The following is an 18,462-nucleotide window of genomic DNA, read 5'->3' on the forward strand; positions in this document are numbered from 1 at the left end:
CGTATGGTTAAATCCATGGATGAAATATCTGTGGATATGGAGGGCTGGACTGTACATACAAACAGTAGCTCACAAAAGTCTTCCACATTCCTCCTGCATCAGCATTGCGTCGTCACTTGCAAAGCTCACTTTGCAAAGGGCAGATGGTTATTGCTTGTATATATTATGGCTGTTTAGTATCAGCCACATTGCCTTGATAATATCTGAATAGGCCCTGAGGCTTCATCGAGAGAGGCAAAATGGAAGAAAGGGAGTCTCAGAGGACGGAGATCAGTGATCAGCATAAGATTAATAAGATACCGAAAAAGCTCTTATTTGGATCAGTTGGAGCTTTTCTGGACCATTCGCCCCAGTGTCCCGAAAAGTATTATTTCCAAACTAGGTGCAAAACACTTTCCTGGCTGCAAGAACTTCATCAGCTGTTAAACTTCACCTGTTTTTCAGGCTTCTCTCTGCAGTTTGTAATGGCTAGACATGTGCTTTCTCTCGAAATAAAGGCCAGCTCTTGAGACACAGACTTTCAAAACTAGTTCTCTGATACAACACCTGCCTCCTGCTACTTTTGGACATTTGAGTTATTCTTTCATTGCTTTGAGTTTAAATGGTAGTCGGTAATAAGGAAGGCCCCGGGAAGATTACAGTAAGTACTCTGATCTCTCGGACCCCAAAGAGAGGTCACTTTGGGATAATAAACCGCATTAAAATATAAATGTAAAGAAATCTTTTCTTCTTCTTCTTCTTCTTGTAGCGAGAATTATTCCCTGGGGAAGAAAGAATGGATGTAAGTAAAATCGGATCATTCTCAGAGGCAACGGCCCTGAGCTTTGCTAATTGACTGGAGAATCCTATTTCACAAGCCTACAGGGATACACCGGGTCTCTGAAAAGACCCATTGGTCTCAGGGATTAATGCATTTGAGAGCAGGGTGTCGTGCCTTCTCTGGCAGCGCAACAGAGCGCACTTGGCGCATCGTTCTTAGTTCTTCCAGCTATCATTTTTAAACTGCTTCTAGAGCAAAAATAATCCGTGCGTTCATACAAAACGAATCCGCGGTTATGAAGGACTAGAATATGTTTAGGTGAGGCAGCGTAAAAAAAAAGATGTGATGGTAGAGCACCGATTATATCAGCAGAAAGCCCCATGTTTGATCTCCGATACCTTTAAGTAGTGCTACAATAAACTACAATAGAGTCCAAGTAATGCTACCATAAAGTACAGTTCCCAGGATTCCCTAGGACTGAGCCAAGGCAGTTAAAGCAGTCTCAAACTGGGTTATTAGTATTAGTATTACAGTTACTATTATTAGTGGTAGCAGTATATTTATATTAATATTATTATTAATAGTATATTTATTAATTTTATTAGTATTAGTATTATTATAATCTCTGGCTTTTCTTCGCGAACGAAGATTCAGGAAGGACTCATGATCCTGCGTTTTCTACAAGTGCGTTGATGGCTAAAAAGGCCAATCCGAGATAAACAAGTCCAGTTGCAGAAAGTACAGTAGAAAGTCTCCTTGGGTGATGTTTCCGGGTTGTGGTTCTTTCTGCGTTGTCGTTTCTCTTCAAGACTCGTTTGCTGTGAGCTTTCAAAAAAGGCTGCAGCATCATGGATAGTGCGTCTCCATGGCTCCCGATGTGAGGCCAGGGCAAACCATTGCTGCTGATTGATTTGGCCAAGCCTGAGATGTTGTTTCAGGGAGTCCTTGTATCTCTTCTTTGGGGCGCCCCTCTTACGCTCTTGACCCGTGGCGAGTTCACTGTAGAATACTATTTTTGGGAGGCGATGGTCCTTCATCCTATAAACATGTCCTGCCCAGCGCAGCTGCGTCCTCAATAACATGGCCTCAATGATGGTGATCCCTGCTTGCTCAAGGACAGCAACATTTGTCACATAGGCAGTCTAGTGTATATTAAGAATTGTGCGTAAACAGCGCTGATGAAAGAGTTCAAGGAGTCATAGGTGTTGGCGATAGGTGACCCATGTTTCAGACCCATAGAGAAGAATAGACAGTACAATGGCTCTACTGATTTTTGTGCTTCGCCTCAAGTGTTTGTTACTCCAGACTCTTTTGTGAAGCCTTCCGAATGCACTATATGCCTTTGCCAGTCTGTGATCGATCTCTTTATCAATCTTGGCATCTGAGGAGATGGTGTTTCCCAGGTAGGTGAACTGCTGGACGGACTTAAGCACAGATGTGCCTACAGTGATGTGGGGATGGTAGTGTTCTTCCTGTGGGGCTGGCTGATAACTTCCATTTTCTTCAGGCTGACTTCCAGCCCAAAGAGCTCTGCAGCTGTTGCAAAACAAGATGTTAGGCGCTGCAGAGCTGCATGGGCAACAAGGGCAAACCAGCGTCAGCAAAGCAGCTCACGGACTAAGAAAGAGTCTTAGTAGGAGGCACCCATGGCTTAAGTAAACAGGCAACCACAGTACGAGAGCGAAAAATGCCGTCTCTTTGAGATCGGCCATAGCCCTTGGAGCGCAGGCTGAAGAAGGGTGTAAAAGAGTTGGAGCGAGAACACAACCTGTGCACACCATTAGTTATTAGAAAGGGCTCCGAGAGAGCGTCCAAATCGGACTTGATATATAATAATTTGCTAAGTAGTAGTAGCTACTATAAATGTACTAGATTAATTATTATTAGCATTAGTATAATTTATTAGTAGTAGTAGTAGTATATTTATTTTATAGTATTAGAATAGAGTAGTAGTATATTGTTATAGATTATTTATTCGTTTATTTCATTATATCCCGCTTACAAACATTTTTTAAAAAAGCAGTGCAATTAAAAATGATCATTTAACTATTACCTTAAAACGTGTAATTAAACTATTGCAATATATATTCTATTAATAAATTATGGCAAGGTTAAAAAACATTTGCCCCAGGGGGTTGTCTTAGCAGGGAGGAGGTGACAAAAGCGGTGTGAAAGTGCTTTATTCCCCTGTGAGAATAATAAGCCTCTGAGGGGAAAATAAAAGACATAAAAGGGAACGCTACGGCGCCATTTGGGCCTTTCCAGCACCCTTTTGACTACATGTCCCAGAGCCCCCCCCGCGGCGGCGAGGGAGAGCATGACGTCAAGACGCCGAGTGAGGAAACTACAGTACATACCCTTTAGGCTGAGAGGACTCCATTTCCCGGCGTGCCTCGGGCGCTCATTCCTCTAGGTTCCCCTAGAGGGCGGGGCTGGTGGTGGTGGTGTTGCACGTGACGGGGCCCCTTGGCTGAGGGGACGCAGAGGCCTCCTCTTCGGGTGAGTGAGTGGGGCAGGAAGGCCTTTCATGGGGGCCTCGTGCTGAGGGGCGTTTCTTGGCTCTGGGGGCCTTAGTCCGGCCTCAGGCTGCATCCACACTGGAGAAATAACCCGGTTTGACACCCATTTGACTCTTTGGCCCAAGGCTATGGAATGTTGGGAGCTGGAGTTTGTTGTGGGGCCCACAACAAACTCCAACTCCCAGAATTCCATAGCCTTGGGCCAGACAAAGAGTCAAATGGGTGCCAAACCGGGTTATTTCTCCAGTGTGGATGCAGCCACACACAACACAGCCCACAAACCAGAGTTAGTGGGCGTTTGAGGAACTTTTTGGGGTGCTTTCAAGGCTCTAGTCTCCCCTTGAAGGATGCAAAGTCACTGGGGTCCACACTGGAGGAATAACCCAGTTTGGTACCGCTTTTAACTGCCATGTTTCAGTGCTGTAGTGTCTGGGGTTTCTAGTTTGCTTTTGGCGCTGGCAATGGATGCATCCACACTGCAGAATTAATCCAGTTTGGGTACCACTTTAACTGCCTTGGCTTAATTCTGTGGGGTTCTGGGGGTTTTAGCTTGGCTCTGACAGTGGCTGTGCTGCGCTGGAAGAATAACCCAGTTTGGTACCATTTGAACTGCTTGTTTCAAAGATGTGGGGTTCTCGATTTGTACTTTGGTTCTGACAGTGGTTCGGTCCACACCAGAGGAATAATCAGTTTGAACACGCTTTAACTGCCTTGGCTCCATGCTGTGGGGTTCAGGGATTTGTAGATTGCTTTTGGGCACTGGAGCGACCTGACAGTCTGCAGGGGAGAATAATCCAATGCGATCCCGCTATAAGTGCCCTGTTTTGTAGTTTGTGGGGTTCTAGGATTGTGGTTTTGTCAGCTGCATCTTTCTGTGCTGCTTGAGATCTTGACATGGAAGGTACAGTAAGTGCATACACAGAAGTGACTTGGATGCATGAAGTGACTCCCCCAAAAAGAATCATCTCCTGGGTTGACATTCTTTTTCTCTTGCCCTTCAGATGCTAGCTTTCTAGTTGCAGTTCAGTTCAGAAAAGGAGGTTGACAAGTTGGAGCGTGTCCAGAGGGCCAGGGCCACCAAAATGCTGAAGGGTCTGGAAACCATGCCTTAGGGGAGAGACTTAAGGAGCTGGGGATGTTTAGCCTGGAGAAGAGACGGCTAAGAGAGGTGATATGATAGCCCTGTTTAAGTATTTGAAGGGATGTCATATTGAGGAGGGAGCAAGCTTGTTTTCTGCTGGCTCCAGAGAATAGGATGCAGCGTAATGGATGGAAGCTACAGGAAAAGAGATTCCACTTTAACATTGGGAGGAACTTCCTGACAGTGAGAGCTGTTCAATAGTGGAACAAACTCCCTCAATGAGAGTGATGGAGTCTCCTTCTTTGGAGGCCTTTAAACAGAGCTGGGATGGCCATCTGTCAGGGAGCTTTGATTGGGAGTTCCTGCATGGCAGAATGGGGTTGGACTGGATGACCGGGTAAATACATTATAATCTGAAACACTGTTTAGAAAGGACTCCTCAGTCCTGAAGCCTGGAGTCTTGCCTACCCCAAGGCTCCACTGCTGTTTAGCCGCATGAATAGAATAGAATGGAAGTGTTTTAAATACCTGTGTTTAACCTGCATTCTTTACATTTTTATTCGGTGTCCCCTTTTTGTTTTTTGTTGGCCTACGACTATAATAAAGATTCTGTTCTGTCACGTTCATGGTATTTGCACAAACTTGTCTTGAGTTGTTCTTGTGCGCCTTCAAATCCTTTCTGATTTAACAGTGGCCCGGGTCTCGAGAGTCATAGTCCAACACTCAAACTACTTGGCTACCTGGTTTAAATGGGATGGGATTATGGATGGATGTGCAGTTGGGTGGTGGGTGGGCTCAAGCCAGTCATCCCTACACTTAATAGCAATGGCATTCACATTTTAATACCTGAACTAAGTAGCTCTAAGCTCTCTTAAGCTCTTGCCTTGCCATCGCTACCCCATCTACCATCAACGGGTGTACCCACAACCGCGCTCCCCTTTTAGTTTCCTCCCAATCCATGCTGACATCTTCAGTCTCAAAAAGACACGGGAACTCATGCCATTTAGTTTATGCCTTTTAGGTTTATCCTACTGCTTGCTTCCTTGTTCTATGTCAAGGCTGCCCTATCATGGGGTTTTCCTGGCAAGCTTTGTTCAGAGGGGGCTTGCATTGCCTTCCCCTAAGGCGGAGAAGTGTGACTTGGTCAAGGTGGGTTTCATGGCCGAGCAGGGGATCGGAACCCTGGTCTCCAGAGTCGTAGTCCAACACTCAAACACTTCAGCACTCTATAGACATATACTCTATTCCCCCACATAGTCTTTCAGTGTGCCTCAGCATCTTAAAGTGTTCATCATACACACATAAACGAAAACACACACACTCTGTCACACACATGCTTTGCTATGCCCCCATCACATGCCTTGGAGATGAATGTTGTCCATATATAGCCTCTGCTTGCTATCATCCCTTGGATGCTGCTTTGTTCACACCCACATCAGCATACTTGTGTGATTGTGTGCTTTCTCCCTCCTTTCCCCACATCATCAGTTCAGATTTTTAGTATTCCTTTAACTCAAGACTGCTTCATTTCGCTGCTCCTTATTCTCTCCCACAATCTCTGCTCTGAGATGCTCATGGTGTACCTCTAGATCCGTGGTCCCCATACTGGGCCCTTTAAGAGATTTTGGACTTCAGCTCCCAGAAGCCTCAGCCTTGTTGGCCAATAGTCTGGGATTCTGGGAGCTGAAGCCCAAAATCCCTTAAAGAGCACAGTTTGGGGACCACTGCTCTAGGCTATTGCAAATTAATAGTAATACTATGTTTCCCTCCTGCTTTAGGAGGCTAATATAGGAATACCTTCCTAGCATTTTCTGAGAATGGTGTGTCCCCTTCTGGGAGAAGGGCAGGATGCAAATAAATTAATTAGTTAATTCATTAAATATTCTCCCATTTATTCACTGTCAGCTTGTAATTGTATTTCTTTCCGGCTCTGATGGGGAGGGATGTTTTGTGGCTGTTAGGAATATAGACAGCTGCCTTAAACTATGTGAGATTGCCTCCCATTTTGTCTCAATGTTGTTCCTCCAGGAAAAGGATGAGTAAGAAGCCTTCCAGATGTCACAATGCAACTTCTCTCAGTCCTAGCCAGTATATCTAAGGAGATTCAGTCCAATAGTATCTGAAACTGTACTTCTTGTCTGGCAGAGGTCTTTTCCTTTACCTATGTTTGTAAAGCTGAAAATACCAGGGATTGCAACAGTACTCTTTGCGTACAAAACATACACTTTGACCCTGTCATCCTTCCTCTGTCCTGTTCTCTTCTTCAAACGCTCCTCAGCTTGGCCCAGGTTTAAATGAGACCAAATACGGGTTTTCTAGAAAGGAAGAACTACAGTAGTCTAAATAAAGCTTTGAATGTGTTTGCAAATAATGTTTAAACCAATTTTATTTTCAAACACATTCAAAGCTTTATTGGGAAAATATTTTACTTGTAATAACAGTCTCAACACTCTGCATTGTTTTGTTTCAAGTTGAGAAAAAATATGATTCTGTATATCTACTTGAACAGGTTTATTTCACTACAAGATGTATGCCAGTCTGTGATCACAGCCAACTTACCACATTCTGGCATCCAATAGAGCTGTTGTAACAAGGGAGTTATGGGCTTCTTGTGCCATCTCCAGTTAACAAGCTGGTTGCAGCTCTTTGGACCAAGTTTCTGACCAAGTTTTCAAAGGCAGCCCCACATAGAGCTTCACATGGGATGTAACCAAGGCATGTACCACCGTAGCAGGATCCAACTTCTCCAGGAATGGGATTAGTTGGCACACTAGTTTTAACTGTGCAAAAGCACTCCTGATCACTATCAAGACCCAGCCATCCAGGCTCAGAGCTGAAATTTAGCATGTTTCATGTTTATGTGCATGCACAGAGGATTCCAGTTCCTATTATTTTCCTATAATATTTCTATTATGACTATCTCAGAGTTACTTCTCTGGCCATATATGCATGGTGGTATCGAGCCAGTGGTTTGAGTGTTGGACTACGACTCTGGAGACCAGGGTTTGAATCCTGGCTCAGCCATAGAAACCCATTGGGTGACTTTGGGCAAGCCACATGTTCTCAGCCTCAGGGGAAGACAGTGGCAAACCTCTGAACAAATAATGCCAAGAAAACCCCATGCTGGGTTTGCTGTAAGTTGGAAACGACTTGAAGGTGCCCAACAACAACAATCTTCTATCGTTAATATAAATGTGTGGCTTCCTGCTGGAACTGTAAGTTGTCACTTGAGTGAAAGTGTCTTGATCTCATCTCTTTTAGAGCCAGATGTGTGTGCCTTACACTTTCACACAGGAGCTTGTTTTTTATTCATGGTGAGGTTGTCTTCTATCGGTGCAAACATGCAAGCATGCGAATAATCTTTGAGGCCTTGGTCTGAAAGAGTTTACTAATTCAGATTTATAAGAGTTAAGATTCTAACTTCAGACTATTTTTAGCTGTACAAAGTTGTGCTTCTTAGGGAATGTAACTTGATATTCTAACGTGTTTTGGAAGGGGGAAAGTGTAGTATTTTAAACAACTAAGAGGGAATACTAAAAAAATTACTGGCAGTCAAATTGAGTGGCTAAAATGCTATTTTGGTGTATGCACCCGCTAGGTTTGCTAAAATATTTTTCCATTTGGTCTTATATAATTTCTTGAGACAGCACAGTATTGTATCTGTCAAAATGGTGAAAGGTTTTTCAGAGCAGTTGTATGGATTCAATTATTCAGATTTTCAATTCAATGGAACTAATATTGCATAATTGATTTTAGGATTAGGGTCTCTAAGGTTTGACAGGCAGGTCTTTAGTCCCTCCATAAAATTCATTTAAGTAATTTCTGAATTAGCAGGATGATCATACCATTTTTCCTCCTTTTTGCTTCTTATTTTTCTACTTCTTGAGAGAGACTTTGCACAAAGCTTTTAATGATTTTTCCCTCTTTTCTTTTATTGTAGTGTTTTAAATCAATGCCATCAAGCTTGTGCAGCAGTGCTCAAATGACAGGACAGTCTAGAGCCAGTGTGGAGTAGTGGTTTGAGCATTGGACTATGAGTTCGAATCCTTACTCTGCCATGGAAACCCACTGGGCAACCTTGATCTAGTTAAACTTTCTCAGCCACAGAGGAAGGCAAAGGTAAACATCCCTCTGAACAAATCTTGCAAAGAAAATCCTGTAATGGTGTCACCATAGGTCTGAAAGCTCACTCTTCAGTGTTTTGACCTTGTTTTACCACTGCAGTAGTCGTCTCTTTGTTCTTTACCCGTTTGCAGAGACTGCATTTAAAAGGACCACTTTGCTACACTAAACGTTTTAGCCTGTGACAGCAAAAATAACAATAAATCTTGGGAGACTTTAAAGACTATTGCATCTCCAGTGATGACGAACCTATGGCATGCGTGCCAGAGGTGGCACTCAGAGCCCTCTCTGTGGGCACATGTGCCATTGCCCCAGCACAGAGTTTGCCAGAGCTTGTTACTAGAAGGACAGAAGGACATGGCACTTGGCAATAAATAAGTGGGTTTTGGGTTGCAGGTTGGGCACTCGGCCTCTAAAAGGTTCACCATCACTGGCTTATGCCAACCCCCTGCTAAGTCTTCAGGGTGCCATTAAGTTAAACAAAAGGTGGACAAATGTGGCTCTCTAAATGTTTCTGGACTGCAGCTCCCATCATCTCTAGCGAGTTTTACCAGTGGTGCAATATTAAGGGAGCTATAGGCTAAAAACACCTTGAGGACCACAAGTTGCCTGCCTCTGGACTAAGCAGGCTTTCCTTTAGATGTTTTAGTAGGATGCAGCTCAATGTTCTGTTATCCTTTATCCCTCTGAAAGACTTAGTTGTAGGGAAACATGAATTTCAAGGGCAAGAGTTACTCTGTGAGCCTTCTCTTTCCTCTGTTTTAACTGCCAAGTTTTATTTTCAGCTTCAACGTACAGTGAACATCCAAGAAAAGTGAGTGGGGATAAAATAAGTGCACAATAATCGGAGCATTATTAAAATACATGGCGGCGGTGCACTTGTAGTTTTTATTGAGTTGTCCAAAACATGAAAAATCTACAGCTGAACAAGTTGCTCTCCAGAGAGCACTAGTTCTTAAAGGACAGTCTAAAGCTGAAAGGAGCAGCATCTATCTACCTGCCTGAGGCTCCTTGGCATTTCTGTCTCTTGCGTAGAGATAATTTTCTCTGCAAGATGTTCTGAAGGAATCATGCAGAGACTTATGAGGTTGAAACTATTCCCAGCAGAGTGAGTGAACACTTTGATATTGTATCTTAAGTCATTTTGCTTCTCGTTCACAATCCCTGAGTGAGTTGTCTTCCAGAGGTATTACTGCTCTGTCATCCTGAAAGGATGGGACAGCATGATTTGGGGGAAGAAGTTCCCGTTGCCGAGAAAATGAAGAGGTCCCATTTTCATTTGCTTGGAAGGAATGTTTTATGGTCCCAGAATGTTTTGACAGGCTGAAATTTTGTTTCCATTTTACAATCTTCTTCGAGAAGCTAGGCTCTTTAGCAATAGCATTCCCTTCATCTAACAAGCTGGTAATTTTATCAAAGAAAGAGATCAGATTTGTCTGGCATGACTTGTTTCTCTGAAACCCATGTTGACGCTTTGTGATTATGGAATTGCCATCTAGATGTTCACAGACTATCTGTTTAATGATCTGCTCTAAAATCTTTCCTGGTATTGATGTCAGACTAACTGGACGATAATTGTTGGGATCCCCTTTTTCCCCTTTTTGAAGATGGGGACATTGTTTGCCCTCCGCCAGTCTGCTGGGATTTCTCCTGTTTTCCAGGAGTTTTCAAAGATTATTGCCAATGGCTCCGATATTACATTTGCCAGTTCTTTTAATGGATGTAGTTCATCTGGTCCTGGAGACTTAAATTCATTTAGGCCCGTTCCTCACAGGCATAATAGTACGGACTGGGTCCGTACTTCTGGACGCCTCTAACCCTAGCACGGATCCAGTCCGTACAAAATGGCGGCACCCGTTCCACATGGGGGCCGCCATGACTACATCACCACTGTGCCACCTCCAAACGAGACAGCGCAGTTGTGATGTTCTTGCGCAGCACGAGGGCGCCTAGAGCGCCCTTTCCATGGCACGAGAAGAAGCTCCAAAACGGAGCTCCTTCTGCGGTTTGCGTCGCTGGCACAGCCTTTAGACAGCTGCGCCAGGGACGCAAGGCAGAAAGGGGTCAAGTGGCCCCTTTCTGCTCCTCCCCGCCACCATCGGGTGTCCTTGGGGCATGAAGCCCCAAGGACACCCATTTCCAGGCCGCGGGGAAGCGGCCTTTTGCCGCTTCCCCGCAGCCTGGAAAGCAGTGGATCGGGGCCTCGGAGGCTGCCATTCTGGCAGCTGAGGCCCCGATCCGGCGGGAAAAGGGCTGGTTCTTATACATGTTCCGTTTAAAACTTAGCTCAGTTGAAAGTTCCTTAATCATACATCCTGGTTTCTTGAGACACCTCCCATTTTTTCTTCCTCATTGGAATTGTTTGAAATTGTGCCTTCAGTATCTCCCTTTTGAGAAACTCTCATCCATCTTGAACTCCATTATCTTTTAGTATTTCTGAAAATGGGATCACCCTCAATACTTCTCTAAGTTTACTGAAATCCGCTCTCCTAAAGTCTAGGATGCGTGTCTGACTATGCCTGGTTTCTCCTTTCCATTGTATAACAAACTCCAGGAGAACATGGTCACTTCCACCTAATGATCCCACCACTTGCAGCCCATTAACCAAGTCATCCATGTTGGTTAGGATCAGATTCAAAATAGCTGATCCCCTTGTTGCCCTTTCCACCCTTTTGGGACCTGATGAAATTGTCATCCGACAAGTGAGGAATTTGCTAGACCTTGAGGATTTGGCTGAGTTTGACTTCAGCAAAATTCAGGATAGCTGAATCGCCCATCACTACTACATCTCTCCTTCTGACGTGTTTGGTCATCTGTTCTAGAAAGGCATCATCCAATTCCTCCATCTGACTTGGGGTCTGTAGTAGACTCCCACCATAACATCCTTGTTGTTTCCCTCCCCTTTAATTTTTATCAGATGCTCTCCACCTGGCTTCCATGATTGATGTCCTGGTTCTCTTCTTGTGTGTAAATATCTCTGACATATACCATATATACTTGTGTATAAGTGACCTCATGTATAAGTCGAGGTCAACTTTTGGGAGCAGAAATGGGGTTTTATATGACCCGTGGATAAATCGAGGGTCAGTCTTAAAGGGGCATCCCAGCTGGGGAGAGGCTCTGGGATGATCAGCGTCTCTCTAGCCAGGCTGCCTTCTTAGGAGGAAGGAGCCTGGCTGGAGAGAAGGCTGCGAGGGGCGAACACGTGCCCTTCCCAGCATCGCCCCACCTGGGCGCTTGGTCAGAGGACCCCCACTGACCCTTGTATACATCTACCCCAGGATTTTGGGGACCATTTGGGGGCAAAATTTCTCGACTTTAGTCGAGTATATACGGTAGTGCTATTCCTCCTCCTTTCCTGTTTGGCCTATTTCTCTTAAAAAGGTTATACCCCTCTGTTTCCACATTCCAATTATGAGACTCATCCCACCAGGTTTCGGTGTGTTGATGCCTATTATATTTCTTTGCTTGTTGTACTAGGAGTTTGAGTTCATCTTGCTTATTTCCCATGCTCTTGGTGCCTCTGAAGGGCGCCTGTGGCGCCCTGTCAGTGGCGCCGGAAGGAGCTCTGAAATGGAGCTCCTTCCTTTGTTTGTGTCCTGGGCGCACCTTTACACGGCTGCGCCAACGACACAAAGTAGAAAGGGGCTGAGCGGCCCCTTTCTCTGTTCCCTGCCACTGTCGGGGTGTCATTGGGGCATGAAGCCCCAAGGACACCCCTTTCCAGGCTGTGGGATGCGGCCTGGGAAAGCGGCGGATCTGGGCCTCAGGGCTGCCATTTGGGCAGCTGAGGCCCCAATCTGTCGGGGAAAGGGGCGGTGCAGGGACGCCCCAAAGGGGTGGTCTGTACACCGCCCAAGATACACTACATCTGGAGCATTCTCCTTATCTACCAAGCTTGGATATCTTCCAAAAGAAAGATAAGGCTGATTTGGAAAGATTTTTTTTGAGAAACCCATGCTGGTTCTTTTAATTTTAGCATTTCCTTTCTAAGTTTGCACAGATGATTTTCATCTGTTCTAAACCTTCCCTAGTATCAACATCAAACTAGTCAGTTGTTACTTAGACCTCCGACCCCCCGCTCTTTTAAAGACTGAGAGAGTAAAAGTTTAACATGGATGGAGAAATGACACCTGAATATAGACCACATTTGTGTTGTTTTTAACAAATGAGATTTAGAAACATCTTGGACATTGCATCCGAAATATATCTTGGTGACTTTATGTTCATAAAGATGGTGGTTACTGATTCTGGTAATAGCCATAGTTTTGTTTGTTATGACATTTATATGCTTTCCTATGGAATGTTTTGCATATACTGTATAAACTGAGAAGCATCAATAAAAATCACTCGGTAGTCTTGAGAAGCTATTGCTTTGTTATCCTTCACCTTTGGACAAGATGGTTTCTTGGCATCACTAGGTTGGTTTGCTTGTGTCTCTGCACCTCGCTATTGAGAGAGTAATTCCAAGAGGCTTTCCCCCAAAATGGCAAGTTGAGAATTTCAGTGGCTGCCAGACATGAAAGAAAATGCTTATCCGCAAAGCGTAGAGGACATGTGTTCGTCTATAAATGGCACATGTGGATCATCTCTCCTGCCCATCCTGCTACTTCTCTGCCACTATTGTGAGCCAGAAAACTGTCCTTTAATTACAGTGAATGTTACAATTCTTCTCATGGTTCAGAGAATACCTGCATGAAATGAATAGAGTTTCCCTTGAAGGGTGTACATACTGGGGTGTTCTGAAGCCTCCCCTTTTCTTAATGCACCCCAGTAGGATAGGGATGCAGCACTATAGGAAATTATTTTAAAATAACAAAAATTTGCTTGTGGATTGAGCTGTGGAGTGGCTGTGTCTGCTCCTTCATAAGTGGTTTCAACTATTTTAAGACTTTGGCTAGAATAGCATTTCAGATTCTGCTGCAGTATCACTTTGGCAGCTTCCAGAAATAACTTGTATATCTATGCTACAGGGAGAAGGAAGTCGGTGTTTTACACCGCAATGTCAATATTGATTTTGGTGCTTAAGTGAGAAAATGTTCAGGGTGGCTCTTTTGTAATACTGTTTAGTAGGCCTTTGTAATACTGTTTAGTAATATATGTAAACAGGAATGCTGTCCATAGAGATGGTGTCCTCTTTACTGTAAGGTTCTCTTAATGGAGTTCATTTATTTTTGTATATTAAAAATTTTTATATCACATCAGAGGATGTTGTTTTGATGGAAAACAACAAAGCAAACACTAATAAACACACACACACCACACCCACACACCAAAATGGCCATATATATAGTTGACCCCCCAAAACAGAACACCTCTCTCTCTCTCTATATATATATATATTATTATATATATGAAAAAAGAAATTGGAGTAGCATTGTTCCGTAACTTGACAAACAGCCCATTACCTAACAAATTAGTATGTGTTTACTTTAAAACGCCGTAAGAAAACATGCAGTGCGTTCAGTGTTACACATTTCTATTTGCCTTGGCCTTGTAACCACATTATTGGAACTACTTTATTTCAGTTCATATTCCAAAAACATTTTGGGATACAATATGTGAATTTTTTGGGATTGTCCAATATTGTTAATACCATATAATGAGTAAAAATTATTGAAGTCCTTTACTTCTCTGCCCTCCATCCATCCTTGAGAATGCTTGTAAAATAACTCAGCCCTGAATAATGACTACACTTCTGTTCATAGTCCCAACTGGAATAGACACAGTGAATCTGTAGATTTACCTATTTGTTTACAAGCCAATTTACAATTACTTTATTTGGTCTACTTAGTCTCCCTTATCCATAATTCCCAACCTGAAATATTCTAAAAGCCAAAACATTTTTTAGGTGGCTGAGATAGTGACACCTTTGCTTTTTATGGTTCAGTGTACACAAACTTTGTTTCACGCACAAAATTATTAAAAAATATTGTATAAAATTACCTTCAGGCTAGGTGTATATGAAACATAAGTGAATTTTGTGTGCTTAGATTTGGATCCTATGTAAATACAAGGCAGTCCAAAAACCATAATAATAATAATAATAATAATAATAATAATAATAATAATAATCTGAAATCCAAAACACTTCTGGTCCCAAGCATTTCGGATATGGAAGATTCAACCTGTATAGGCATGTGTATGCTTGCAGTCACAACTAAAATGTACAGTTTATGTGCTTTCTTTCTCAACAGATTTCCCCCACCAGTATGGCCTCTTCGTCAACACCTAGATGTAACTCAACCTCCATGGAGAGCTCCTCGATTAAAAAAGTGAGTATGTTTTCTTGTTCAAACTTTTCCTTCATTAAAAACTAAAGATCTGTGGCTGTGTACATGTGTCTGTTTGCTGGAGCATCTGGGTTATCCTTTGTATTTTTATCATTTATGTTTCTCATAAAACCTAAGCTAAATACTGAAATGCAGATGGGAAGACCAAAAGTTAACCACATCCCTGTTTCAGTAAGAAAGGTAGAATGTAGGAGGGAGAGGTACCTCATGACTTGGATTTATTTAACAGATTTATTTTCTCATGAACTCTTGTGCATTAGAATTCACTTCCTCGACAACTTTGATGAAGTGTAATGTTCAGGGTGAGTTCAGAGTGATATAAGATACAGCTAGTTGTAACACTGATCTGTGTAATTACACAGCTTTGTATGGTTTTCATCTTGTTCTTGTTCTGACTGGTTGATGAGGTTAATATGTACAAGGCTTTTTTCAATACTGTTCTTTCTCTACTAGCCTATGAAAGATGGTACTAACTGGGAACACAATGAAGAAATCCCTCGTCTGCCTGGGGAAACTCGAGTCACAGGTAAAAAGAAAGAGCATTTGTGTGAAAGAAGTTACTCCAAGAGCAAGTTCAAATGTGCCGCAACAACAGTAGCAAAACATCGGAAAACTGAAGGACTTTTACCATTAAATTATTGATGAATAGAGCTGTGACAAATCACTATGTCAGGAAAATTGATATACCATTTTAAATTGTTTAAAAGTAACAATTGGGTATCAAAGGAAGACACAACTTTATTTTATTCACACATCAGAAAGGCGTTCAACAACATTAAGCTTTTCCTCAGATTGTGGAAAAGAGATTAATACAAGTTGTAATATGAAGAACGATAAAGTCAGACACCAAGGTATTGAAGGATTTTTTTTCTTATTTGTAATTATAAAGTTAACAAGGTAAAAGAAGTTAAAGATACCATTATCTGTCAATAAGTGGGTTTCATTTTCATGTATTTTCAAATGTCATTTATTTCCTTTGGTTTTGTTTCAGTATTTGGAAATTTAAAAATATTTTTCTTTTAAAATGTACTAGAATAGCAGGAAAGTGGGCTGTGCCATATCAGGTATAATATAATCTGTTTGAATATTTTAAAATAATTCTATCTCTTAAGCCCCAGAATCTCCAGGAAAACATTTCCAAAGAAAGTAGGTTGATCTAAAGGAACTTTAGTTGTATTTTCTGTACATTTTAACAGATTTGCAAGTGTTAGCTGAAACCGTGGCCAAAACAGCCAGCTTTACACCTCCTTCCCTACCTCCTTTCACCAAGGGATGGTTCCTTTTTATAAGAATTAAAGTACAGTTCTTACATTGACTCATGGATAAGTTGGCCCAGGTTTCTTGGGCCAATTTTTTTACTAAAATGTCTAGACTTATACATTACTATCTGCACTAATACATATTAAAAGAAATTGGCTGTTTTCTTTCAAAGATAGAGATGACCTCTTGGATATATTTCAGTATATCTAATTATAAAACTTTTGTTCCTTCCGCAGACAAGGAAGTCATTTACATGTGCCCATTTAATGGTCCTGTTAAAGGAAGAGTATACATAACAAACTACAGACTCTATTTGAAAAGCGTGGAATCGGTATGTACTCTGTTGTAGTATATTATGTGTGGAACAATTCATCACAGTGGCTTATCTGAAAATGACTCCGTTTTATTTACAGTTATTGCCGTTGCTGAAAACCTGTAATTACCTGCTTCGAAACTATGAATTTGCCTAGCTCATGTGCAGTGTTATTCGAATGCTATTTCACTTCCAAAGTAATACAATTCAGTATGAAAAATGAATGTCTTCCTATCTGCAGGAGGTATTTTTTAACCTCTAATCCCTTTGTGGTCCAGGTTTTGGGACCCTGATTAGTACTCATACAGAGCCTGAAAGAGATGTGTAAAGCTCCTAAGTACAAGCTCAATGACATTGATGAGATCTTGGGTAGGAGAGGAGCTGTGCAGTTTCCCCAAACCCAAACAGCCAATAGCTTAGCCAGATGCATTGCAGATTCTGCTAGGTGTCCTCCTGGCCTATATTTCCACCTTAGTTCTACTTTTGGTGAGTGGGAAGGGAGAAAATTCCCCACCAAGTTTTTTTCTATCACACTGTCTTTCTTTGATGATCTGGTTTCAAAATGTACTAAGGACACAGTAGCCGCTACAGCTTGCAGTACTTGATTCAGTGCTCAGTTGATTGTGGTATAGCAGCCCAGACAGCTGTGGATAAAGATAGATGTATCTTGTGTGCAAAATTTTGTACCCCCACATTTCTATTTATTAATGAGTCTGCTTTTCGTACTTTTGCTTTTGTAGTGCGAACTCAAAGCAGTGCCTGCTAGCAATATATTACATTAGATTTGCACTGCACTTTAAACAAAGACTGTCTGCCTGATTGGCAAGTTAAGACCACATTGCATTGTGTGAATGTATTTTCCATCAAATTAATGTGGCATGTGTCAGCACTGAATTGACATTTTTTTTAATTTAAAAAGATGTGGAGATGTGATCTATTAAGAGTAATCTGCTTGATCCTTTCCCTGATTAGGATCCAGTGGTGATATTAGATGTTCCTTTGGGTGTTATTTCAAGGATTGAGAAAATGGGTGGTGCGTCAAGCAGAGGAGAGAATTCGTATGGATTGGATATTACTTGTAAGGTAAGATATACACATTCTTCACAGTCACAACAACTATGTTTTTGCCCTTGCTCATATTAGCATAGGTGAACTGAAAAATAAACTTTTTTGTTGATTCCTAAATTTTGAGTAATAAACTCATACAATATTTATTTGTCTGTTTGCTTTTTAAATGCATATCCTGTCTATTAACCCTGCAAGGGCTTTCAGTGCATTATGGATTGTGTTATCTATTCATATTGAGAAAGCAACTGTCTTATATGTGGAAAACGCTTTCTGATTTGTCTGTCACAAAATTAAAGTTTGTAGGGGGTAAACCAGGGTACTTGAGATTTATGAGCTAGCCCATGCACTTGTTTGTATTTATTTACCATATATACTTGACTATAAGCTGAAAAAATTATGCCCCAAAATGAACTCCAAAATCATGGGTAGACTTATGTACGGGGCAGTGAGTTAATGCTAATAAATTTCTTGAAAGAAGAAGTGCCCACCTTTCTCTGTGGCCTTGTAATGGCTCCCTGTTTGAAGCCCCGGCACTCGCTCTCCTCTCTCCCTGTGTGTGTGTGTGTGTGTGTCTGTTTCCCTCTCAGCCTTCCCGCGCAGCCAGAGCTAACAAGCTGTTGCTGAGGCAATGTATGCCCTGGCTTGTACCCCATTTTGCCTGGAAGTCATGGGGGTGAAAGGCAGAGAGAGAGAAAGGTCTGTCCTCTATTTTTGCAAGCTATGAGCCTTGGAGTCCTGGGGTGAAAAGCAGAGAGAGAGAGAGAAAGGTCTGTCCTCTAATTTTGCAAGCCCTGAACCTTGGGAGTCCTGGGGATGAAAGGCAGAGAGAGAGAAAGGTCTGAGGTTTGTTTCCCCTTTTCCATGCCGAGACTGATGCTTGGGAGAGGTCCAGAGAGGTAGCTATAGAGAGGGAAGTGGTGCTTTGTCCCCCCCCCCCTTTTAGATCTTTTGTAACATGCTCCAGTGTTTGCCCCTCAACTTATCCACAGGTCATATCAAAATCCATGATTTTGGATCCAAAAACTGCCCTCGACTTATACATGAGG

At 42.3% G+C, this 18,462-nt stretch overlaps 1 protein-coding gene across 3 annotated transcripts in view; it reads left to right on the plus strand.

Annotated features, from left to right (window-relative positions):
* Positions 1-3,185: 3,185 nt before the first annotated feature.
* The window catches only part of MTM1 (myotubularin 1), a 42,971-nt gene continuing 27,694 nt past the window's right edge, over positions 3,186-18,462 (plus strand). For 2 of the 3 annotated variants that reach the window (XM_042479388.1, XM_042479386.1), the window contains exons 1-5: positions 3,189-3,259; positions 14,680-14,757; positions 15,229-15,301; positions 16,272-16,366; positions 17,321-17,431. In XM_042479388.1, the coding sequence (XP_042335322.1) occupies positions 14,695-14,757; positions 15,229-15,301; positions 16,272-16,366; positions 17,321-17,431 (342 nt within the window). In that variant the 5' untranslated portion in view covers positions 3,189-3,259; positions 14,680-14,694. Of the gene's footprint in view, positions 3,260-8,300; positions 8,480-14,679; positions 14,758-15,228; positions 15,302-16,271; positions 16,367-17,320; positions 17,432-18,462 lie in introns of all 3 variants that reach the window. The other variant, XM_042479387.1, reaches the window with a different exon arrangement.

Source organism: Sceloporus undulatus, chromosome 7 (genome assembly GCF_019175285.1).
Source record: "Sceloporus undulatus isolate JIND9_A2432 ecotype Alabama chromosome 7, SceUnd_v1.1, whole genome shotgun sequence".
Lineage (NCBI taxonomy): Eukaryota > Metazoa > Chordata > Lepidosauria > Squamata > Phrynosomatidae > Sceloporus > Sceloporus undulatus.